Raw genomic sequence first — 24,158 nt, forward strand, 5'->3', positions numbered from 1 at the left:
GGCAAGCATGACGATCTGTGACAGATTCGGCGCGCTTGCAAACAAGTCTCTTCTTTGACAAAAAGATTATCTCCCTCAATTTTGAGTTTCTCGCCAATCGCTCTAGCCAATCGACTCCACTCATGAAAAGAAACATTTCTGCCAAAGGGATAAGAAATCGGACAAATTTTAGGCACTGAGCTTTTCTTGTTTAAAAATAGCGGTGACTACACGATATTCCCACCAGTTCTAGGTAGGTTACCGGCCATGGTCCTCATTCAGGAACGCCGGGTTGTTGTAATGACCTGTAATGACGCGAGCGTCTATCAGATCCAGATCTATGTGGGCGCTCACTTGAACAGGGCATATTAATGCGACTTCGCTCCATTTGGAGGCCTGCCGTTTCTCGCCTTCCCACGTACAAGCGCGGTGACAACATTATGGCACATGTTCGACGTCAGAAAAGGAGACCTTTCTATGTCAATCTAACGACTGAGATCTGTATGCTGCGGTTTCTGTCGCACTGGTGAAGAGGCAGGTACTGATGTGGTATAACTATAAGAGGATACCTCCAGCACTGGGCCAAACATCCACCATCCTGTTGCTTATATTTGTTCTGCCAAATCTGCTACCATGCCACGCTCATCCACTACTTCTCCCCGTAGGCCTCGTTTCTCGGCTGAGTTCGCTCTTCTGAAGTCAGAGCTCTGCCGGATTCGTTTCCTCCCTACGTATAATGAGAGGAGTCACAAGTTGGTCCCGATGCCTTAGTATGTGGTTGCCTCTTTATTCGAGTTTCGTGCCTTGTATTGACGCGTTTCATAGCCCTGCATACCCGAATGGCGACGCTGTCACTCCGTATTTGTTGGACTTCTATGCGGAGATGTACGAGTGGGAGAAGCCTCGCTGCCTGTGCGGACACCTCCCCGGTCGCAGTTCTCACCCGTGCCAGATTAAAATCCCCGAGTCCGACAAGTCATTGAACAAGGGCCGTCCTGTTCTTATATGCTCCCATTTTCTCTGTCCCATGTTCGGTTTGTCCCTTTCTCATCATGTTTGGTGTCTACTGATCAATTGCTGTTATGCAACCCCAGTGGACCTGTATGATCTCCTGGAGGAGAATCCTGATTTGGAACGGAGAACATACCCTCTTCGCGAAGGTATGTGCTTTCTCTCGGTGATTTGTCTCATATGGTGAACTTAATTGGCTATTGCGCAGCCGACCGCCCATCCAGCCAGATCACAGGGATGGCCCGTAGTTGTTCGGCCCCACCGTCTCGCGCGCAGCAAAGATTCGGCTCAGCGATAAGGACAGTTAGCAACAAAGGTATGAATGTCTACTCCGATGTCGATGATATAATGCATGATGTTGTTCGCCTTCATTCCCTCACATAATCTGATATATCTACCGTGCAGATATCGTCGTTGAACATTCATCTCCGTCTCTGCTGGCTCAACTGAGTGGAGTGAGTAGTCAATTCGACTGGCAGCCTCCTTTCAAGCAAGCGTCGCCCACATGTTCCCCCTACGTTCGCGGCGATCATCCCCTCCATGCTGCAGTACCCCAAGAGCTCTGCAGTGCACCTTCGTCCAGCTCATCTTCGACTCAAAACTCTATGAGCTCCCCTCCTCTTAGCCAGTATGGGGCACGTCAAGAAACCCGGCAGGAGCTTGGTCCGGATGACCCACAGCCTCCCAACTGTGAGATAGTTTTGTCTCTAGTTGTACTCATGTAATCGCTCATTCTGCTCATCAGGCTATGACCACGGCTATCTTGACAGCCTCGAGCGCTTTTGGTCACCGCCTCCGAGCATCAACACTCTAGCTTACCAAGTCGAAGCACCATCCGCGAATGAGGCTTCCCGGCTCTTCGGCCTGCTAGATGCTACTGTGGACCCGGGTGTCAGGTACACAGAATTAACCCGCATCCTCACTCGCTGCCCGTTCTGCGAGAAGTTAATGTCGCATCGCGCACTTTATTCTCCTGGCCATGCATGCTCTGAGTACTTCACGACAGCGAAGGTTGGCACCAAGCGACACTATGTAGATTTGACGACGCCGTGAATTCGTTTACGGGGTTGTAGATAAAGCTCATTTCTTGGAGTATCGATAATTCGACATACTTCTTGAATAAAATACTTGCAACTGAAGATATAATTTATTTCATCCTCCGTATAGTTGAATGCTTGAGCTCCTTACACAGTATGACCGCCATCCTGTCGTAACTAGTACATACTTTGCATAGCCCGAAGCCGCATCATCTCTCGTGCCTATTATGACGCGGTCTTCAAAAAATTAATCCCGCGCACACTTTTTCTGTCACCGCGCACCTTTTGAACTTCGGCGCTTAAGCGGGTGTCTCGGGATAAGTCGGGAGTGCCCCGCGTCTTCCCGTCGTTTGTCGGGCATGTCAGACATTAAAATCTAGCAAAATTATTGTAAAAAAATGACAAAGTCCGCAAGACTTGCCAGTGAAGCTTCAAAACCATAGCGTCTAAAATAAATACACGAAGAAGGTTCGAACTCAAGGTCTCGGAATCAAATCACATCACATACATTAACCTCACCACCCAACCAGCTGGTTTACACGGATGCAGTTCTATTTCACAACTCGAAAGGCCGCCAGGCGGCGGCGGAACTTGCTCGGAGACGAGGGCAGACAGTGCCACAAAACAAATAGCGCACAACAACTGTGTAAAAAGGACACTTTCACTTTTGGGTCGGGAGAGCTTGCTCTCCGAGCAAGAACGGGCTTACAACACAGTTCGTGGGGCTAGGGAAAGTCACAGGGCGGAGTTGGTGCGGAGTATTTGCTTGCTGCGGTTCGAACCCTCTCTCATCTCCGCTGCTCCGCTTCCATCTCCCTGCCTTTGAGAATGGCGCACTGCTCGGGCTCCCCACTGTTGGCCGAAGACAACGGACGCGAAGATCGCTCTGGAAGGCTAGCCCCGTTGGTGAGGAGGCCGACCTCGGACCAGAACTGTGGAGGGCCCGACGTTTGGCCAGGACTGTGGAGGGCCGACATTTGGCCAGGACCGTGGAGGGCCAACATTTGGCCAGGACCGTGGAGGGCCGACGTTTGACCGAGACCATGGAGGGCCGATGTTTGACCAGCACCGCGGATCGTGGGCGCGCAGGGCTTGGCTTGCCGATGACTCACGACGACTTGCGGGGACCGTGGATGAGGACCGTGGATGGCCGACGATGAGGACTATTTGGATGGCCGACCTGGACCATCAAGATGCCGGGACACTCACGGAATGGCCGCTGGGGTCGAGCGATAAGGTGCGGGTGTTGCGTCGGTACACTCTGCGGATTCGGGATTTGTGCTCGCCATGCCCACCTACGACGTGGAACCTGGGGTGTAGCCATATGGGCACGGTTTTCGTAGATAATGCAGATAGATTTACATTACAGCAAAAAATGGATATGTTTTCTTTTTAAGCACTATGTGGGATCAATTATAATGCCTGATCCTTGTGGAAATGCATATGATCTTACAAGTTCAAGCTGTGCTGACTGCGATAACCCCACAGCATGCCGATGCTTCAGTTAGATGTTCAGCAACTCAACTGTCCTATAAAAGGCCTGACCAGAATGAACGCAAGACTGATGCATAGTGCGGAAATTGTTTACATTACAATCGTAGCTAATGCCTTGTCACACCCTCATGGATTTCCTGATGGGGAGAGCGTTACATACCCCCTCCGCTCTACACGACTTTCACCAGACGTTCTGCTCCCTCTCTTTCTGTCCGTTTTCGGTAAGTCGCACGTGAACGTCTGGTCACGAGACTAATCGTCACCGGGATCGGAGCTCTTAGTTGATTCGCGGGGGTCCCGGCATGTCCCGCCGCTGCCGCCTCCCGCCCTTTCTGCTCAACTTTTCCAGAGCTTTCCATGTCACGACATATCACGCGCGATGGTGACCTCCATTTACATGGTTTCCTCACATTTGGTAGTGTACATGTGTATTTATTAACTAGATACCTGAGAAAAATCCTAGAAATTGTTCATAAATCGGTGGTTATGTAATAAAACGTTGATTTCGCCAGTCTAATCCCTTAGGTGGCCGAGTACTTCCCGCGCCCCGTATCCATATTCGGAAATAGCGATACCTGCTCCCCGCTTCTGACCGCTATTTACCCTACTCCCTACCATTCCCTGCCGCTGTTTAGCCAGCCGCCGCTCGTTGTGCTCGTGCGTAGCTCCCAATGGCTCAGCGATGCAGCCAGAGGGTCGTGATGCCGACACGACTAGCTGGTGTGCCGTGCGTAACATGGCGACGATTACTCGCCCTCGTCGATTGTTTCGCAGACGTAGCGTGTATGAATCGACATCTACACCTGTTGGTCTCTGGCGGGCGATGCTGCTCGTCCGATCGTCAGCATGCAAGTTGTATGCCCTCCCCGTAGTGAGTCATTTCAGCTACGCGCACACGTCGGCTTCAAATTTCCATCGGCTAACGCTCGATGTAGGGCTTTATGCCGGTGATAGAGTCGATCTCGAAAAAAGTCGTCGACACCGAGTTTCCACCGCGTTATCTTTCCAAGGCGTCTCGGAACTCGATCTTCAAGAAGCAACGCATAGACGTTGAACTCTCCTGCGCGGACACTGCCCTTCCTCCGCTTGCCGAAGATGCCGAGGCGGAGGCGTGCAGTGGATATATCCCTCCCACCCAGCGTGCCGTGCAAGAAGCAAACGAGGATCTCGATCAAGATGGCGGAAGCAAAGTCGTAGACATTCCTGACATGTGTCTCATTTTTCCAGACGATGGATATCTCGAGGTCTTCTCCGCAGGTAGAGAAGGAGTCCGTCGTTCATGTGGTCACGAAGTTCTTGGTACCGCAGCTTGCAGCGTTACGCCCGAACCTATCGACTATGAGGGCCTTACCGCACAGCTCACTCAGGCGGTCAAGCCTCATATATCTCAACTCATCGATTTCGCACCGGACAAGCGGGGGACAGCAGGCCTCATCGTTGACAGTTTCATCCCTATCCTGCGTTCCTTGCATGCAGAATTCCCTACGTTCGACGCGACGCGAAGACTTATCGTTGGTAGGCTTGCTACCGAGGTGCGCAAGATGCGATCGAGATCGAGACCACTATTGCTCAACACAAAAATGACGTGTTGCACAAACATGTCCATCGTTCAGTTCGAGCCAGAACCTCTGTCTTTGCGTTCTCAATGGCTGCGGTCAGCTTGGGGGCCCGGTGCGTGGACTATGCAACGAGTTCGTCGTGAAACTCGAACTGCCAGATGTATTCTCGTCGTCGTTGTGCATTTGCAAGAAAGGCCTGTACCGCGCCGTCCGCGGGCCGATCGTGAGCCGTGGCCACGTAGACCGTCACCATCAGAGCACTGTCAGGCAAACTTGTAGTGGCGAGGGAGCGGAAGTAGAGGTTGAGTGCTTCCGTGAGGCCACCACGGAACGTCCAGGACCGCTAAGGACTGTAGGGACTAGGACGTCAACGTGAGCGGGCTGTTACTGGTACGTGACATCTTTCGGGAGAGATCGAAGAGGGTTCGCTGACTCTAGCCTGCGGATTATGTTCAGCAGAAACCTTTCGTGATGCGCGTCGCAAGACATGTCTGACTTGCAGTGTGCAGAGCAGATCGTGCGATCGAGCTCGCTCACGGCACTCCGCGAGAAGTACACCTCGTAGTATGGTCCGTCCGTGCATCATAGATCCAGTTCGCTAAATGCACCCCCGCCTTACGGTTCACTTTCGCCATTGGCCATTGGATGACCGGTTCGTGAAGGTCCAGCATCCCTGCGACTTGGACAGTTGGCGTGTCGGGTACGATTGTCCCCAGCTGATTCCTTTTGATGGGGTTCCCTGTAGACACGACTGTCTGCAAGGGACTCTCTCATGTGTGTCACCTGTCCAATTGATGTCCATCTCCCCGCCATTTCAAGTTGTATGCCTCGCGAGATGGTTCGTGCATCTGGGATGAGGATGCCGTGCGGTTGGATCAGTTGAAGGTGGCGTTGAAGAACGTGGGATTCTCGAAAAGACATGTCGCGCAGAAGTGCCAGCTGGTTGCTGCTATTCTCCATCTGGGTAACCTGGAATTCCATACCGATCGCTCTCGCAACGAAGACGCTGCTGTCGTGGGCAACACGGATGTCCTCGATATCGTCGCAGATTTCTTGGACGTGCAGCCGGAAGCTTTGGAGGCTGCGCTATCGTACAGAACGAAGATGGGGAAGAAGGAACTATGTACAATCTTCCTGGATCCCGACGGTGCCTCTGATAACCGAGACGAACTCGTGAAGCCGCTATACTCCCTCCTGTTTGCATGGTTGAACGAACACGTCAACCAACGCCTTTGCCACGACGACTTCAATATGTTCATCGGACTGTTTGACTTACCCGGCCCCCAGAACATGACTAGCCGGCCGAACTCCCTAGATCAGTTCTGCGTCAACTTCGCTAACAAGCGGTTACAGAACTTCACACAGAAGATACGATCTTTCCTTCGACCATTGACGGCGATCTTCTTGAGCTCGTCCATCTGTCGTACGGCTTCCGTCTTGTTGATGACTCTAAGCATCTTCAGGCGGGTGATGTTTTCAGGGTTGAGACACACATTGTCTCCGTTGTCAACCGCAATGCCGGCAAGGCTGTGTGAGTTAAAGGCTTCGCTATCGGAGGTAGAAAGGCCGTAATCGAGGTTGTGTCTACTTTCCTCTACCGTGGTAACTACTCCGAATACGACAACACATTCGAATTTCTCGGTGCTCTGGATTACTCCATAGAATTGGCGACCGAAACTCCATAGAATTGGCGACCGAAGCTGACGTGGGAGTATTGCAGTCGGAGGAGTGGTTTGAGTGGGATCGCCCGTCGAAACTGCTTCAGGCTGTGTGAAGTTCGAGGTCACCTACCGTAGCAAGACATGTTGCAAGTCGATACCAGTCTCCAGCGACATTTGTGTCCGCGACCAGATCAAACGTCTAATCTAGGTCGGTGCCGTTGATTTCCTGCAGGACGTGACAGCGGGGGTAACCCAATTATCTCGCGTCCCTGCAAGCCCCAAGGTCTCTGAGTGCCTCTTCTGAATGGGTACACCATGACGAAGGCGGGTGCAGCCGTCTTCAACTTCTCGGCGACGAACGAGCCTTACTCCGAGGCCTCTGGTAACTTCAATCCCATCCACGTCAACTCCTACTTCGCCGATTTGGCAGGTGTTTCCCCCACAATCACGCACAGCATGTGGTCGAGCTCGCTGCCAGGCGCTACGTTGAGACGGTCGTTGTGCAAGGTCGCCCGGAGCGAGTTGTCGCGTAAGTCCGTCCGATATGACATGTGTAGCTCTCACTGATGAATGCACCAGATATGACGTCGCCTTCGTAGGAATGGTCATTCCTGGGGATGAGCTTCGGATGAAGACCAGGCACAGCGACATACAGGATGGCAACACTGTTGTCAAGGTCGAGACATTCAATGACAAGGGTGAGAAGGTTTTGGAACGCACTGCCGAAGTCGCGTAGCCTAAGACCGTCTTTGTCTTCACTGGCCAAGGTTCCCAAGAGCAGGGTATGGCTATGGACTTCTATAAGTCCGCTCCAGCTGCTCGATCTGTCTGGGATGCTGCCGATATTCATCTTACTGCTGTCTATGGCTTCTCTATTATTGAGATCGTCAAGGACAACCTGGAGGAGAAGACTATCCATTTTGGTGGCATCAAGGGTCAGGCCATGCAGCAGCGGCACATGTATATGAACTACGACAATATAGACGGGGACGGTAGCGTGAAGACTCTTCTGCTACACATTCAGTCATCTATCTGGACTCTTGTGTGCCACACAGTTTGGCCGATCGCGCAAGTCATGACCGAACGTGCCGTCTTCGAGGACATGCGTTCGAAAGACTTCGTTTGATCAGAAGACTCCGCATTCACCGGATGCTCTTTGGGAGAATATTCGGCTCTCGCATCTATTGCTGACGTCCTCCCCATCTCGTCCCTTCTTGACGTCGTCTTCTACCGTGGTATCACTATGCCACGCGCTGTTGAGCGTGAAGCTCAGAACCCTTCCACCTGTGCGCGGTGAGCCCAAGCCGCATCTCGAAGACTTTCACGGCTACTGCGCTGCGCGAGGTTATCGACGATATCGCTCACCGCACACACAGTGCTTGCTCGAGATCGTCAATTACAACGTATGCCGTGGATAAAACTAATGAAGTTGACATGGTTCTCTCAATTCATACTTTGTTTCGTTGCCAGGTCAACAATATGCCTGTGCCGATGAATTGGTCGCTCTGCAAACCATGACCAACATCTTGAACTACCTGAAGATGAGCATGGAGAAGGTGGGGTATTGCCCACCACTACGATTTCGAGCGTTCCATCGAGAGCGAACCTTCGTCAGCGCTTACAGGCATGGCGACGAGGACTCTGAAAGCGAAGTAGGAGGTGCAAGAGGATTCGGTTAGCCGAAGTCGTGCGATCCTTTGTCATGCGAAGAACACCAAGGAGGTGTACTACCAGTTCACGGATCAGGGTGAGGCTGCTGCTGTCGAGTCCCCTCCCGAAGCTGTTGCTACTCCCGCACCAGCAGCTGTGCCCGTTACTGTCCCTGCTGCTCCGGTCTCGGCTTGCCCGTTAGGGTTGAAGATGTTCCCTTGAAAGCCGTCGAAATTCTCTCTGTGGTCGTCGCTCAGAAGCTCAATAATAAGGTGAAGGAAATGCCGCTCTCGACCTCGATTAAGGACTTCGTTTGGGGCGAGTCGACTCTGCAAAACGAAATTCTCGGCGATCTGCGGCTGGAGTTCACGTCTGCTCCTGAGAAGGATCGGCTCTTGGCACTGGCTTTTCGGGGTCACTGGGCAAGTATAGCTCTGGCCTCGTCTCCCACGTCGTGGGTAGTAAAATCCCTCCCTAGGAAGCCGATGGTGCGCAGGAGCCTTGCTCTGGTTGTGGACACCCCTGGATCATGCACACAGTTCGAGCTCAATCCGGCACACTTGTTGCAATGGCCAAGGGGGGATATATCGCCACTGATTGTGGCGGATTCTACTCAGTACGTGCCCTTTAATTCTCGGATGACTGTTCTGCTTGGGGCTAAACAACTTTAGACTACCAACAGCTGGTCGCCCGAGGCCCTCTGTGAGTGTGGGGCACCTTGGCGTCTGCACCAAAGTTTGAGTACTCCAAGGCCAAGGTCAAGAGGCACCAATCTTGTCATTCCATTGCCAGGCTGACGCTCACCCTGTTCTGCAGTGCTCGAACTCGATTTCAGCCTAATTCAAGAGGTATCGCCTGGGTGCCGGTTCCAACGCGGAGCATCGCTCAAATATCATCTCTCCGGGCTCTGTCTGTTGCACCGGTTGCCCCTGTCTCGACGTTGTCTCCAATTGGCACCTATGCCGGTCTTTGTCAGAGGCAATTCCGTGGTAATGAAGCCCGATCTGGTGCCTAGCACATCCAGGACATCCTCTACACGACCGTATGGGTGTTCTAATCTTACGAACTGCTTTCCTGGTTCGATCCGCTGTGTTCTTGCTGTCACTTTTCACGCACCATCGACGAAGTTCCTAGTCCATAGCCCCCTTCCGTTCTCCTTGTACTTTTCTAGCACGACATATGTAGCTGTACGTTGTCTGTGTGGTCTCCTGCAAGGCAGTTCAATACTATTCGAGTAACTTATTGTGGTAGATATATATTGATTGTCGAGCGGGAACGTGATCGCGACGACAACATAAGCCGCTCTCCTTCGTTACATGATGTCTCGATAGTTTCGGACGGTGTTTCTGTCACGACTTCTCACGAAACATCTGCGGCCCAGCGGCGCATCAACGCACTTTTCGACGCGGCTCAAGAGAAGTCCTCCGGGGAGCCAATGAAGGCTCCCGATCCCCTGGCGAGCTCCCGGTTTCAAGGTTCATGCCCCCACTTCTTTTGCCCTCAGATCCGCGAAAAGGTTAGGTGCGCTGCCTGTGAAGAGAACGAATCCGGACGAGGAAAAGCGTAATGATGCGCGTCTTCGCGGGAGACGCCGGGGCCCTGGTAGCTTGAGGCGGTCGTCCCTAGAGCAGATATTTGTCTGAGTACGGATGCAGAATTTCCGCGTGCTTGAGAAGTGATTTTGGCGTACAAATTGAATGAGCTCACCGTCTACCAAACCCAAATGCGAGAACTTGCGGGTCTTCTTTTCCTCCGAGGGCATAAACGCCCGCACGAAACGCGAATAAACGCGCACATACCTTCATGCGGATTTCGTGGACGCAGATGCGGGCGGTGTGTTGCGAGGTCCTGCCCGCATACCTACCCATCCGCACTCGATCGCCGGCCTCCGCTCGACGTCCTCCCCCTCGACCTTCGTCCCTCGACGCAGCAGTGCTCGCCTCCCCCGCCACCTCCGCGCACCCTCGAGGAGCACCTAGCAAACGCAAGTGCACCGCCAGGGACTCCCTGGAAGGCGTGAATCTGCGACACGGACAAGGCGGGATTCGCGTCAGTCTCTGACCGGTGACGCATCTCGTACGCTCGTACGTTCGTACGTTGCCACCCCGTCCCTGCACTGCGCCCACGCCCGCGCTTCTTGCGTCGAGAAGAGAAGCCACACCGGGGAGGCGCATTCGCCGCCGTTTTGATGCAGTGCTCGCGTTCTGGATCGATTCCTTCCTCAAGATGAAGGGGCGTGAAGCTGGGAGCAGCAGTCCCAGCAGCCGCGAAGAGTAGGGCCGCCTTCGAGCCCAGAGGGCGAAGGACAGCACCTGCCGCATATGGACGTACACGTGGAGGCGCGACGCGTCAACAACAAAACACGTCAACAGAACACGTCAACAAAGGAGACGCGTCAACAAAACGCGTCAACAGCGCACAACAAATTTTTTTGGCGGTTTACCATAAATTCACCCGCCGACCCTTTCCCACCCCCCACCTCCCAACCGTCCACTGCGCGAGCTGTCCCATCACTCCGCCGCTGCACTTCCTCTGCGCTAGTCTTGGGATCTCCTCGTCGTTCGGTACGCTGCTCTCTTATCTCAGGCAGAGCACCGTCCCATGGGTTTGAAGGAGACCCATATCGCCCATGGGGTGGTGCTCCGCCTACCTTTCCCATCTGCCGCATGTACACAGGCCTTGCGGGCGGTAGGTAGCGCGAGCTCGAAGGAGACCTCTATCGCTCGCGCTGCCTGCGGCCTGCTATCTGTCGTCGGCTTTTGCCTCAGGATTGACCAGCATGATGGGCTCACCCAGTGTTACACAGGCTCCAGCAACGCCGCCATGCCTTTGACGGTACGCCTGCTCACTCGCCCGCTTCTTTCATCGCGCTGATGCTCTTGCGAAGGGTGGTTTGGACTATCGAGGGGAGGTTTCCATGAGAGAGCGTTTGGAGGCGGTCTGGAAGGCGGAAGAGGGCAGGACCGAGGAGCCGGACCACGCTACTCCTGCTATTGTTGTCCCAAACAGGCATGGCCCTTCACTTTTTGAACACAAGGTAGCTCTGCTGATCTTGGTTGCAGCCAGAGCGACGGCTCTGGTGCACGGGATATATCCAACACAACCCCTGCCGTTCGTGAATGCGCAGATTCAGTAACCAACCTCGATGCCACCCTCGGGGGAGTCGGCCCTCGCCGCACTGTACGCCGGCGAGATTACGTTGGGAAGAGGACAGTTACTCGCGCTGTGGCTCGTGCCAACAAGAAGAAGGAAAGTGGCACGCGCGTGCAGAGTACGACCTCCCTGGCCCAGAGGAAGATGCCCGGAGGTTACATCGGGAGCCGCGTCAAATCAGAGCGCCCACTCCGGCGAGAAGTCATCGAGTGCGCCAATGGGTAAGGGCCAATTCAAGTGCATTTCATACAACCGAGCTCAAATTGGAGGTAGCACGGCTGCATACATCTGTGACTCTGAAGGGCGGCTCGTCATCTACCGCTCCTTCACAGGGCCGGCCACCTTCCACGCCAACTCTGTGGCAATAGCCGCTGTAGAGTACTTGCGACAGAGTGGCATCAAGCCGACGTATTCCGGTTCCAGTCGGGGAAACTTCCTCCAGTATTATTTCACCTTGCACCGGGACAATCAGGTGGTGAGCGCTCTCCGTTCCGAATGTGAGCCTCCAGAGGTTGACCATAGCGAGACAGAGGCCTCGCATGTCTCTTTACTACCTCAAGCACACCGACGTGGTGCACGAGCTTGGGAAACTCCTGCAGCCAGTGGTCGCACTCGTAAACGGTGGGTTTAAACCATACATCTGTACACATAACCTCACATAGAAGCCGACATAGGTATATTCAAGTCTCAATTTCCTGCTCTATATGCGCATTACGCGGCCACTCTCGACTACGTTCTGCGACAGGATGCGGGCTTGGAGGCCCTATTCTACCCTTTTACTTCATTTGCCTTCAACGTCGGCGTTGTGGTCACTTTGCCCCACCTCGACTCCACCAACTATGGCCCTGGCTTGTGCTGTATTATGCCATACGGAACCTTCGATCCTTCGCAAGATTGCCGAATTGGCATTGCAGAACTTGGTTATGAGATCGAGGTGGGCCCCGGCGTGCCCGTGTTCATCCCATCGGCCTTGTTTACCCACTACAATACCCTTCTCATCTCCAAGGGGATGCGAGGTTCTCTTGTGTTTTGGACCGGTGGCTCGATTTTTCAGTGGGTTGAACTAGGTGGTCGGATGGTCTCTGACCTTTCAGAAGCTGAGCGTGAGGCGTACGCCAATGGTGTAGCCGCTCGAATCTTAGCTGCTCTTGCGAGGTTCCCTATGCATATGTAGGGACATGGTGTATATTAAAAAGACTTTAATATGCTTTCGACACAGCCGGAATTAATTACGAGGCCTCTGCCTACTCGTAATGACTCCGCTGTACGCCACGTGTACTTGCAAACAGATCAAGACGTTGCAAGATTGGTTGCCAGCGGAGCGCTGTCACCTGTTTCTCCGCCTCCGTCAAAGTCTTCTCCTCATGCGCGGTTGGTTGACTCAGTTCCACAAGACTCGGGGTAAATGTTGCACTTTCAATGGGGTTGTGCTCAAAAAAATGTGACATGATTCTGTCATCCCGATAGGTGCCCCAATCAATGCCAAAATCGTCTAGGGACTCGCCAGTAAGGTCATCAATTGGCTCTAAGAATTGCTCGAGTCCACGTGGGCCTTCCTGGACCATCCCAAAGGTGAACATATCCCGTGGGCTTCGGGGACGAGAATCCTGCATTGAGATACGATGTGCATTCCATGCCTCTGCCCACTCCAAAGCATGTTGGTTGATGGCGGGTAGGAATAGATGGTGAAGTAGCCACACATGGTCAGGGTTGTGGATGTCCCACCCCCAGTGTATCTCGAGCTGACAGAAAAATACAAGCCACTTCTCACCGTACCCGGAGGTCACATCAACCCATAAACGTTCAATCCGGGTATTATGAACGCCCCTGGCCATCACGTCCGTGAGGGTTCCTGCATAGTGAAGGTCTATTCACGCACCGGCCCCAGATGTATGATCCCCGATCTAAACCCTTATTTTCCTCCATCCACTGCGCTACGCCGAGATTCTCGGTGCCATGGTCCCCCCGTACACGGCTTGGAATTCCAAATTGATCCACCGCATCCTGAAATAAATGCAGCACTGTGGACGCGCGGGTTGTTGCTGTGCACTCGGATTCCAAGAACAAACCGCGAATAGCCGTCAATGAAGCAATGTGTAATGAGTTTGAAGTGGATGAGCCCTGCAGAAAAGTCAACGAGTACTGGCAGAACAGAGCGGACAAAACGCACCGTGCTGTCCATCATGATGAACAAGGGAAAGTGGGCCAGGTACTGAATATTTGCGCCACACTAGTGGACGTCGAGCACCGAAGACGGCCGGTGCACCAAGCACTTGCTCGTACGAGGCTTCTATGCGCTTGCGTGCAATACTTTGACCCTGAGCCTTGATATGGCCATGGATCATCCTACGTCCAAAGTGAGGGAACACCTCCAGGATATTCCCAATGGCGTGGTCAAGCCCATCGTCGGACAACGTCAAGGGACGGGCTGGGGCTGAGCGATACTGACGAAGCAGGGAGCCATCCGTGGCCTGCAGCTCTGTGTACACGGGTAAACCGAGTATGCTGAGTTCGTGCTCTATGGCGCGACGACGCACTGTCCTCGTACAGCAGTTGAAAAAGCGTCTGAGGTCCGAGTTCGACCCCATGTCCATGGCGAACTTAAAGAAGGCCGGCTCAATGGTGATCTTTGGGCGGCCCCGCGTGCCAGTGCGAGTTCGCTTGACGACCTCGAGAGGGGGTCTATCAGCGGGATCGGACGAACGATGGGAAGCCGCGTCCAGGTCCTCAATAATGGCAGCAATGTTGGACCGAAGTTGAACCAGTTCAGCCGGAGGAATGACAGAGCGGTGCTGGGAAGATGGTCAGTGGATGTTCAACATGCCCCCAGAAGAGATACTGACCACTTCAGCAGCAGAGGCAAGCGAGAGTGCTTGAGAACGTACAATTCTCAATCGCTGTACATCCCCAACTTGTGTTCGCAGAGTAACGTTCACCCGATCTCCAAGGGTGTGGTAGGCTCGACGGATGTTGTCCAACCGTTCTGTCATATCGCGGACCCTCAAGTTCCTGGAGCAGAGAAACAAGTGCTCAAAGGGATGAAGGTGGCTCACCGGAGAGGCAGGAGCGACATGCACTCGATGCCGCATGGGTGCATGCAGATGCGTGCATCCGGGACCGAGAACGAGAATGAGAACACATGCATCCAGATGCATGCGTTCATGCGCATCGATGCAGAGGAGCTGTATTTGGCCCAATGCGCCCCGATGCGTTTGAATGCATGCAAATGACTGCAGATGCACAGTCACGTGCACGATGCACTCGGATGAATGCGCGTGAACTGGCGTGAATACAAGGTCGAGGGCCCCCTGTACATCTGCTTGTATTTTGTCCAGAACAGGCCGCCATACGGTGGGCGCCATGCTCGGAGGTTTCGGAGGGTTACCACTCGTCACATTCGGCCTCTTCCGCTGTTTCTCCGAGCAAACTCATAGACCTCGGGCTACCGACCATGGGCCTTAGGCCTTAGCTATCGTAGAATAGACTCTAAGACTGCGCTACCAACGAGGTATCAGCGCGTCACGCAATCTGCTTTCTGCTTCCGCGCGTGACTCTTAACGCGCTTCGTCACAGGTGTGACGTTCTTCGACGCGTTGTTAACGCGTCAACGGTGAGAAATAGTCAGTCTATAAAACGTTCGTGCGCCCGAGTTCCCGGATACTCTCTTACCCACCACTCCTCTCCCTGACCTACCCTGCCGGCGAGTCTACTGCCTCGGGAGGACACGTCTTCAGCATGCGTGGCTGGACTAACCTACTTCGCGGTACGTCTTGTTTTTTTTGTCCATCAAAGGAGGCTGGAGTTGCTATCGAGGACGCTACGAGGATTCAGGCCTGGAACTTCGGGTTGAATCGCGGCTTCTCTGGCCCCAGGAGGGCAACCGCCGCAGAAACTATGCTAACAACCATGTGCCCTTACAGTCAAACCATCGTCGGGCGCGCAATTCGACTTCGCCACCCTTGTCTTGAATGCCGTTGTATCTGAAGACACTAGGCTATCAGTCTGGGAGCCATCGCATCATTGACACGGTCCCCTGCTTGGCACTCTCAATATTCATGCCCGAAATCTCAGAGGCCACGGACGTTGCAGCGGCGGGCTCCAGCTCGCACACTATTGAAAAGACCAGCCCTTCTCTACTTTCGAACCGTCCCACCTTCGACGTCAGTATTCCACAATCAGCCACGAATTTGGATGGGCCGATTATTCCTTCAGAGACTGTCGAGAGTCAAAGGCCCAAAGTGACGGGAAATGCGCGACGTGCTGCACGGCGTGCAAGGAAAAAAGCGAGTGCTCCATATGGCTTGTACGAAGTGCGTCCATCCTTCGTCAGCCGATACGTCGAGCCTGCGGAACCTGTCCAGACCTCCCTTCAAGTAGTCAAGCTGCCGCGTACGAGGAACGGCTACACAGGAGCACGAGAGAAATGTAAAAGGTTTCAGATATACAGGCTGGAACATCCTGTTGGGAGTGGCTCCAAGTATGGCTTCAAGCTTGAGCACTGAGATGGACGGTGAGTATCCACTGGGTCTACATTTTCCCTCTACTAAACTGCACCGCGGCACCGCGAAACCCATTACTGATGACAGTGGTAGGGTCATTGGTGTTCTGTGTGGTGCCCCTGATGATCCGTCATGGACTTCGGTCCACACTGCTGCCGTAACAGCCATCGATGAGGCTAGGAGTAGGATGGACTTCTCCAAGAAGGATATGAAACATCGCTGTGGCCACTTTCCTGCTGTCGCTGCCAGTGTCTCATTTGGAGGGGGTCAAAGGGTACCGTCTATCTTGTTGACACCATCCATAGTATGCCGAACGCCTTTATAATTCAGAGTCCCAGCAATCTATCGCACACACCAACTAACACAGCCGTGCAGTCGGAAGAGCGCTGGAAGATGCGTCTCAGCCCCTGTTCCACATTCGAATCTCTCAGACAGCCTTCAGTGTAGTGATGGGCACTGTCTTTTCTTTCATTCGCATACTGAACTATTTCATTGCAAGTACTACTTAATTACTCGTTCATCGATATTAAAAATCTTTGGATTATAGCTGTGTGTTTTTCCAGTCCTTCATGAACGTTGACCATTCAAGTATTCACCACCAGCACCTCGTGGGGTCCGACAGACGGTTGCTCTGCGAGCGCGCTTCCACCGACACGGGAACATGGTCCAGGCAGCATCATTGAAGGTGTTGCACGGCTGTCGGCACTTTGTTTTATAGGCCCGAACGCGGGCTACAGTAGTTAAGAACGGAAGACAAAGATTTCGAGTGACGGGAATTGGTACAGATTTATATCAGGATCGGTTTGTAAGCTAGTCGTCAATAGTGGTGGTGAGATCGATAACTTCGTCTTCGTTGTCTGTAGTCAGATCAATGAAGGTGCAAGCAGTGGGTGGTGTAGCAGAACACTGCAGGTCAACAGGACTCTCGTTAACGGGATTCGTGAGGTTGCGTAGATTAGCTCTCCTTGCTGACACAATTGTAAACAATGCGCTTGAGGTATCCTTGTGAATGGAAATACGATTAAGGCTGTGAAGCAATAATTATAATAAGGCCTGCTTGCTTACCCTAGTCAAGTTGCGCGACATGGGGTCAACATGCGCTTGAAGTAGTGACTCAAGTCTGCCTCGAGTAAGAACCTGTGCAGGCACCCAGGCTGACTCCCAAAACGTTTCTGATGACGCACAAACCCCGGAACCGCCTAATCCTCGGAGAGTGTTTGTGGCAAATACACCGCCATGATACCGCACTCTGTATTCTGCGGATGCCGAATGCGAGCAGCGCATCTGAACAATGCCCATAGAAGGAATGGTGGCATTAATCTCCTGTGTAAAGGGTTAACAGACCTCTCATCTGCTCCAACTTAAACGTACACACAGATGCTGAGGGCTGCCCTGAGTAATCGGCGAAAGTTTCGGATATCAAAAGTCTTAGTAATGCTCCTCGCCAGATGTGCCTTTTGAAATGTTGAACGATTCCGTCCACAACGCCCCATTTGAAGTGCCTATTACAAATTTGAGCGAGCTCCTTTAGATCAAAGGCGAAGAGTTGATGGATTGTTGATTTCTTTGGTCCGTCGCTTGTGCTGGAGACGAGTGGGTGAACGTAAGCGTAGAGGATCTCTAGACGTGGAAATGTCTCTGGAACGGAAGCAGCCAACTTGCAATAGCGCTGGCCAAGGAATCCAGAAGGATCGGTCCGCAACACCCTACGCAGCTCTTCCCGCCATCCAACAAGAAATATCTGAAAAGTAATATCATCTTTGGAAGTCGCGGCTGCAAGTAAGATGTCTCCAAGTCCGTAGCGAGTAAGGCGGTGCGCGATCTGAGCGCCGCACCCTTTCAGACCGACCTATTGGATGGCACGCTGTGACTTACTACCTATGCAAAACTTGTAGCGCACGCACCTGATCATAATCGCCCCCATTCAGAAGAGCAACCAGAAGCATACCCCCGCGAGACAACGTAACCTGTGGGTTGTCATGCACCGCAGAAGATGTGTAGATAACCGCTTCATTTTTGTCTGATCTGATGCTGGGGCTAACGCATTAAGTGAATGGCGTGAACAAAAACTTGAGATGCGAAGGCTTACTTGCGGATGATTACTCTTGCACCAAACACTAAGGCATCGCTGTCATCCGTCAGGACGGCGTCAACAAACCCTCGCTGGTTCAGGTAAGCAAGTTCAGCTTCCGCCTCTCCAGGAGCCTGCGCAAAAAAACGTGTAGCTGCGCAGAATATACAGGATACAAACTCAGAATATGTTTACCATGTGCCACTGAAACCCGAATGCTCGCAGTAGGAGCTTGAATTCTGCAGTCAGAGGATGTTCTTTGTGGATCACCCTGATACCCCTCTTCACAGGACGAGACGGTCCGTCGAAGACAAAAAGAACAGTGATTGGCAGGGAAAAGAGTCGTTCCAGCCTATAGAACAAAACTTGAAGCTGTAAATATTTTCTTTTTTGCCATCTGGCATGCTTCATTATGCTCTCCGACTGCTTGAACCAGATGCTGCCATGTACATTCAAAGTTATACTCTTTAACATCGAGCAGACCCACCTGCTGTCAATTCCCAAGCAATACACTTTCCTCTGCTCTAAGGGAGCGGTAACGTTCAAGTCCCTCAGAACAAGATTTAGCAGTTGAGACCTTTCAGCCGCGGGCTTCACAATCTGCGCCCATCCGTTCAGGGTATGTGCAGAGGAACATGAAAGAAAGAGTTACACTCCACAAGCCGCTGATTCCCATTGTTTATCCTGGCGTAGTTTAAGGTGGAGTAAGATGGAGGTGCGGTTGCCACGTCAGATTGTCGTACTAATAGTTACATCGCTCTCCGGTAGTCTCCTTTTCTCAGAACGCGAAAACTCCAGAGTCGCCCACATGTGCCCAGAATGCAGGGCCAGGTACCCGCGACTTATGTACGCCTGTCAGCTGTTCCGGCACTGCGCACCGCGATCGGCCATTTACAGCAGTGTAAATAAGGCAAAAAAACACGAAGGCATTCACCCTTTCCATGTATTGAGTTGGCTGTACATATCCAACACCAGCGCAGCAAGGTAGCTGGAGCCGACACCTTCTTGGGTATATGAGAGCATGTTCGCAATGCCTCACATTCCAGTATGACCTCGCAATAGTTTTGATGACAAGCAGAGAAGGCGGCGGCAAATTTTGAGACAACGCCCAGCACAATTTAAAGACCTGTAACCTGTATCAAAACGTTTGCGTTCACGCACACGTCCAAATAGATGCACACAACGGGCCGATCTTGCCGCTGTCACGCCCCACTTCCAGGCGACCGTGTTGACCGGCACCGGGAATCGCTGCTCGTCGTGCCTCTACCTTTGCTCGTCGTTGCCAACGATGAGCAGGTGGATTAGGATGCATCAAATAAGACTTGACTAGATGATTAGATATGAATTTGGCATAATAGAGTACCACAAGCTCTCTTCGATGGTATTGCTGAGTTCTACCAATGCAGCAGCACTCTCGGATGCTCATGCCCATTGCCGTCGTCGAAGGCGGCGAGGCGGGAATGTCGGCGGCGGGGAATAACTCAACTCATCAGTCACAGGCCGTCACAAACTCGGGTTCACGGCTTCTGGGTGTTTGTGTTGCGAAAGCGTTTGCTGACTCAAATGTTTCCATGCCTAACGGGCCCTAAGTTAGGGTAAGCCTCAGCCGTACCTTCGGGCAGCATTTGCGCTCACAAAGTCATACATACCCTGACCATTGTAGATGCGAGTTCTCCCAACGTTTCAACGTTGAACGTTGAACGCAACGTAGAAAGAGATCCACGTGGTTCAGGAACGATGCCAGAGAGGAAGAGGAACACGAAACGTTGACGTGGTTTTGGTCTTTCACGCAGTTTAATGGTTGGTTGGTTGGTTTTGGACGACTTTGGGATTCCCGAAGAGCTCACTGGCAGGAGTTGTGAGCTTTTGATCAAATGTAAGTAGTCGCACTGTTCCGCCATCTCGAGCACAAAGAACCCATCCACGATTACCCAGCTCACCGTTCTCACAATATGCTTGAATGCATCAGGCAGCAGAGACTCAAGCCAAGTCTCAACTTGCGTCTCATTCCAGTCTTCCCTAAATTGAAGCTTCTTATCATTGCCTGGAACGTAGGCAAGACCTTGTTCGGCCACTGAATTCAGCTTGACACGAGACACCTTAGGTCTGGCAGAGTCATTAAGTTCACCATGCTCATCCTAAGGATACCTTTTGCTCAACGGACTTCGCTATGCTCTTGGCATCAATATGCGTGGATGTCCTGGATCCTGAACGTGAACGCTGTACCGAGTACCGCGACAGCTGACAGGCCATGTCTCTCCCATTTTTTTGCTCCCTCAGATAAACCGTTTATGCAATGATACTGCATCCCATTGAATGTTTAGTATGTGTACATTTCACACATACAGTACCATGTTGTGTCTGTACATGCATAGTATATTATTCAATAAAAAGAGAGTACGTCAGAGCTAACTCTCTCGTCCGCTCGTTCTATACACCGAGGCAATAATGTCACATTGCCATGTCATGAACCTGAGTTCTGGTATAGTGACCAATCACATACCATGCTTTCATGGTTTGTGGACTGTTACTTCTCGACCTACGTTACGAGGATTTCACTGGGAGGGCTTTTGTTGGTGAGTTTGGATTGTAATACTGGCTTGCAATCAAATAGAGTGCACCCGTGATAGCTCATTCATCCGTTCATGTGGCGACTGTCCCTGTGAAATAGATAGCTAGTGCCATACATAGATGCGACCTACAGAATTTCTCTGTCTACATGCATCGGCGGGGTTCTCAAAGGAGTAAGTGGCGGTAGATCTCTTATCTAGATCTGGCGACTCGACTTAATTGGGTGCGCGCTTCCTGGTTTTGTATATGACTGTTCAAGCTATTCAGAGCATCCGTCCTCTCTCACAGCCTCTGCCTCCCATTCTCTGAGCCGCTCTTCAAGTTTAGTGTCACCAACCTTCCAGGGTCTCCCATGTCGGCAGTGTCGCTGACTTCAATGTTGTCTTTTCGGCATGGGAAACGTGATGTTTGGTGCTATACAATACATCTCTGATCCGTCTGGTGACTGACCATTTCTACGCAGGTTCAGGTTCGCAGGTTCGGATGAAGCAGCCTGGAACACTCATTCCATTTTGAACAGTGAGTCTTCAAACTTGTATCCTTACTACTTGCTCACAGGCCCACAGCAAGTTCGGCCCACGCCTCAAGGTGACCGCGCTGATCGACCCTACCATCGACCCTACCATCGATCGCGTGACGGCGGTGCTGCAGAAGAAGTGTGAGATGTTTATGCGCACCGTGTAGGAGAACGCGCACTTGTTCAAGACGTTGGACGATTTAGTGAAGCACATGTCGCGCAAGGTAGTCGTGCGCGGTCATCGTGGGCTGGCTCCCGCCCTTGTTATGGGGGCACCATGCAGCTCGGGCGCGACATCGAGCTCGAGATCTTCCGCCACTTCCACGGCGTCGCCATGTTCATCGAGAAGGCGGCTGCAACAGGGCCCAGCAGTGAGATCGAGGTGGCATTCAAGGTTTGCCAAGCAGACCGGCATCGCCATGTTCATGTCGCGCAAGGACACGCCGCGCGCGGACATCATAGGTCATCGTCGGCTCCCCGCCCATGTTCCGAGGCACCACGCAGACCGGGCGCGACATCGAGCTCGAGATCCTCCGCCACTTCCACGCCACTTCCACGGCGTCGCCATTTCCATCGAGAAGGCGGCTGCGACAGGGCCTAGCAGTGAGATCGAGGAGGCGTTCAAGGTTTGCCAAGCAGATCAGCGAGAGCCAGACCATCTGGGTGCGTCGTGCGTAACCTTGAAATACACTGCGCGTCACTGATGCCTCTGTGATAGTTATATACTGCGGTACTTGAAGGCCTTCCAATGATGAAGCAGATCCTCCACGACAATGACCTCACTGCCATGGCCACCGTCGCGCACTACACATGTGCATACGAGGCCACCGCCAAGCTCGAGTGGTGGGACAAGTCCAGGAGGTGCATGCCCCCACTCGCACGGAGATGTCGTTCTGTCTGACGCTTGGTCCGCGAACTCTGGCTGTCTCGGCTGGTGTGAGCCCGGTGGAATGGGTGAGGGCTGGAGAGGTGGGTATCGCCATTCGTCGCGTCACAGTCGATACTGACTTGCGCAGACTTCTTGGCTACAACGATCCGGAGCACCACAATCTGGAGCACTAGAAACTACTCAGACGGCGTCAGACTTGCCCCTGCCAGTCGCGCCGGTGGGGCATCAACGACCCATCGGTCGGCAACCGCTCCATTCAGAAGGAGAACTTTGACTCACTGGCCAGTCCCGTTGGATGGCATTCTTTGCCTTATTACGTGGACCCTGTTTCCGTTGGCTTCAAACCGGAGGACTGCCAGAAGCTGCGGATCACCACGACGACGTGGGGCGACAACGTGGGTAAACTGACCGTATGAGTTCCAGCGCGGCTGACGTCATTTGTAGGTCTTCATCCATGAGAACTGGGAAGGGCGCAACAGCTGGCAGACCAACTATCGCCAGGATGCTGGCGTGGACCTGGTCTTCAATTACATGTACGCTCCCAAAGAGACGAACCGCACGGACTCACGACGAGGCGAAGAAGTACGTCAACGCCTCGGTCACGTCGCTTTTCTACATGTCCAACTTGGTTCACGATCTCTACTACCGTTATAGCTTCGACGAGGTGTCGGGCAACTTCCAGCAGCACAATTTCGGCCGTGTCGGTGAGGAGAGCGATGCTGACGTCGCCAAAGGTCTATAAAATAAAAAAAACAAATATATAATTGCTGCGCAGGACGGCAGCGGGCATAACAACGGTCAGTACCGCCGTGGTCTGTTGCTTACCTTATACTGACTGTTCGCACCTTCAGCCAACTTCATGACACCACCTGACGGTCAGAACGGGTGCTGCAGGATGTACTTGTGGAATACTGTCAACCCTTAGCGTGATGGCGAGCTCGACGCGGGCATCGTGATCCACGAGCTGAGCCACGGATTGAGCACGCGTCTGACGGGTGGTCCCGCGAACTCTGGCTGTCTCGGCTGGGGTGAGTGCGGTGGAATGGGTGAGGGCTGGGGGGTGAGTATTGCCGTTCGTGTCGTCACCGTCGATGCTGACTTGCGCAGACTTTTTGGCTTCGACGATTCGGAGCACTAGAAACTACTCAGAGTACGCGATGGGCTCTTGGGCCGCGAATCGGGAGAACGGCATCAGGAATTTTGCCTACTCTCTGGTATGTCTGTTATGCACGTCTGCGCGGGCCAATCACACTGACATTCTCTTAGAATAATATCATCAACCCGTCAACATACCAGACATTAGACAAGCCTGGTTACTGAGGCGTGCATGCAATCGGCGAGGACCACGTGGAGATCCTCTGGGTGGTGTCGCAGCAACCGATCTCGAAGTACGGCTTCATCGACACGCTCTTCCCTCCTGCACGTTGGAGAACGGCACGGTACCTGAGGGCGACTTCTACCGCCCCACGGAGTTCACTGCTACAGGCGACCGCAAGCCGTTGGTGCTCAAGCATGGGAACTCGCTCATCGTGCAGCTCGTCCTGAATGGGATGAAGATCCAGGCGTGCCGCCCCTCGTTCCTCGATGCACGCGACGCGATTCTCGATGCGGACGAGGTACTCACCGGCGGCGAGAACTATTGTGACCTCTACGCCGGTTTCGTCTCGCGAGGCCTGGGCCCGAACGCCCGCGTCGACGGTCGACGGGCGCTCCCCGTGGGGCGGAGGTGTGCGCACCAATGACTGCGCGCTGCCCGCGAGGTGTGTCGACAAGAAGTCAGAGTGAGAGTTTCCGTCATCGTCATATCTGATCTAGCGCGATGCCATGTCATCCTTATTCGCGCACCCCTGCTGCCTGTTCCCGGTCTCCAGCCTTAGTGACATGCTGTCCTTGCGCGGTAAACACGAGATATCCCTAGGTACATCCCCATTCTTCCTGCCACGCGTACTTCTTACGCGCAAAGCATGCACAGGTGGAATCCCGACTTGCGAATCTACTGGGCGAAGCCACTTAAAAGGTTGTGCCCACGCCTGCTCTGCACGCCGCAACACGGGGCAGTGTCATTTC

At 53.1% G+C, this 24,158-nt stretch overlaps 7 protein-coding genes across 7 annotated transcripts; 5 read left to right on the forward strand and 2 right to left on the reverse strand.

Moving 5' to 3' along the window:
* Positions 1-612: 612 nt before the first annotated feature.
* Positions 613-2,043, forward strand: SCP_1502040 (hypothetical protein; the record flags this gene model as incomplete). The annotated part of the gene is made up of 6 exons (XM_027764308.1): positions 613-749; positions 805-1,013; positions 1,074-1,139; positions 1,199-1,306; positions 1,396-1,680; positions 1,736-2,043. The coding sequence occupies 6 exons, from the start codon at positions 613-615 to the stop codon at positions 2,041-2,043; spliced, it is 1,113 nt and encodes a 370-aa protein (XP_027620109.1).
* A 772-nt stretch (positions 2,044-2,815) lies between these two features.
* SCP_1502050 (hypothetical protein) lies at positions 2,816-3,004 on the reverse strand (the record flags this gene model as incomplete). Its single annotated transcript, XM_027764309.1, has 1 exon — positions 2,816-3,004. One exon carries the CDS (start codon positions 3,002-3,004, stop codon positions 2,816-2,818), a length of 189 nt encoding a protein of 62 aa, XP_027620110.1.
* A 1,188-nt stretch (positions 3,005-4,192) lies between these two features.
* Positions 4,193-5,456, forward strand: SCP_1502060 (hypothetical protein; the record flags this gene model as incomplete). Its single annotated transcript, XM_027764310.1, has 4 exons — positions 4,193-4,248; positions 4,296-4,392; positions 4,457-5,192; positions 5,239-5,456. The coding sequence occupies 4 exons, from the start codon at positions 4,193-4,195 to the stop codon at positions 5,454-5,456; spliced, it is 1,107 nt and encodes a 368-aa protein (XP_027620111.1).
* Positions 5,457-5,809: 353 nt separating this feature from the next.
* SCP_1502070 (hypothetical protein) lies at positions 5,810-12,718 on the forward strand (the record flags this gene model as incomplete). The annotated part of the gene is made up of 12 exons (XM_027764311.1): positions 5,810-5,833; positions 5,900-6,426; positions 7,172-7,270; positions 7,321-7,439; positions 7,509-7,733; positions 8,212-8,393; positions 8,452-8,574; positions 8,649-9,007; positions 11,454-11,765; positions 11,818-12,019; positions 12,075-12,165; positions 12,219-12,718. 12 exons carry the CDS (start codon positions 5,810-5,812, stop codon positions 12,716-12,718), a joined length of 2,763 nt encoding a protein of 920 aa, XP_027620112.1.
* Positions 12,719-12,788: 70 nt separating this feature from the next.
* SCP_1502080 (hypothetical protein) lies at positions 12,789-14,713 on the reverse strand (the record flags this gene model as incomplete). The annotated part of the gene is made up of 6 exons (XM_027764312.1): positions 12,789-13,371; positions 13,424-13,519; positions 13,614-13,665; positions 13,715-14,336; positions 14,388-14,553; positions 14,598-14,713. The coding sequence occupies 6 exons, from the start codon at positions 14,711-14,713 to the stop codon at positions 12,789-12,791; spliced, it is 1,635 nt and encodes a 544-aa protein (XP_027620113.1).
* A 6,766-nt stretch (positions 14,714-21,479) lies between these two features.
* On the forward strand, positions 21,480-22,833 carry SCP_1502090 (hypothetical protein; the record flags this gene model as incomplete). The annotated part of the gene is made up of 6 exons (XM_027764313.1): positions 21,480-21,596; positions 21,665-21,865; positions 21,921-22,063; positions 22,276-22,486; positions 22,536-22,610; positions 22,672-22,833. 6 exons carry the CDS (start codon positions 21,480-21,482, stop codon positions 22,831-22,833), a joined length of 909 nt encoding a protein of 302 aa, XP_027620114.1.
* Positions 22,834-23,248: 415 nt separating this feature from the next.
* SCP_1502100 (hypothetical protein) lies at positions 23,249-23,833 on the forward strand (the record flags this gene model as incomplete). Its single annotated transcript, XM_027764314.1, has 3 exons — positions 23,249-23,305; positions 23,358-23,403; positions 23,466-23,833. 3 exons carry the CDS (start codon positions 23,249-23,251, stop codon positions 23,831-23,833), a joined length of 471 nt encoding a protein of 156 aa, XP_027620115.1.
* Positions 23,834-24,158: the final 325 nt, after the last annotated feature.

The sequence above is a fragment of the Sparassis crispa genome (assembly GCF_003851025.1).
Source record: "Sparassis crispa DNA, contig_000014F, whole genome shotgun sequence".
NCBI classification, from domain to species: domain Eukaryota; kingdom Fungi; phylum Basidiomycota; class Agaricomycetes; order Polyporales; family Sparassidaceae; genus Sparassis; species Sparassis crispa.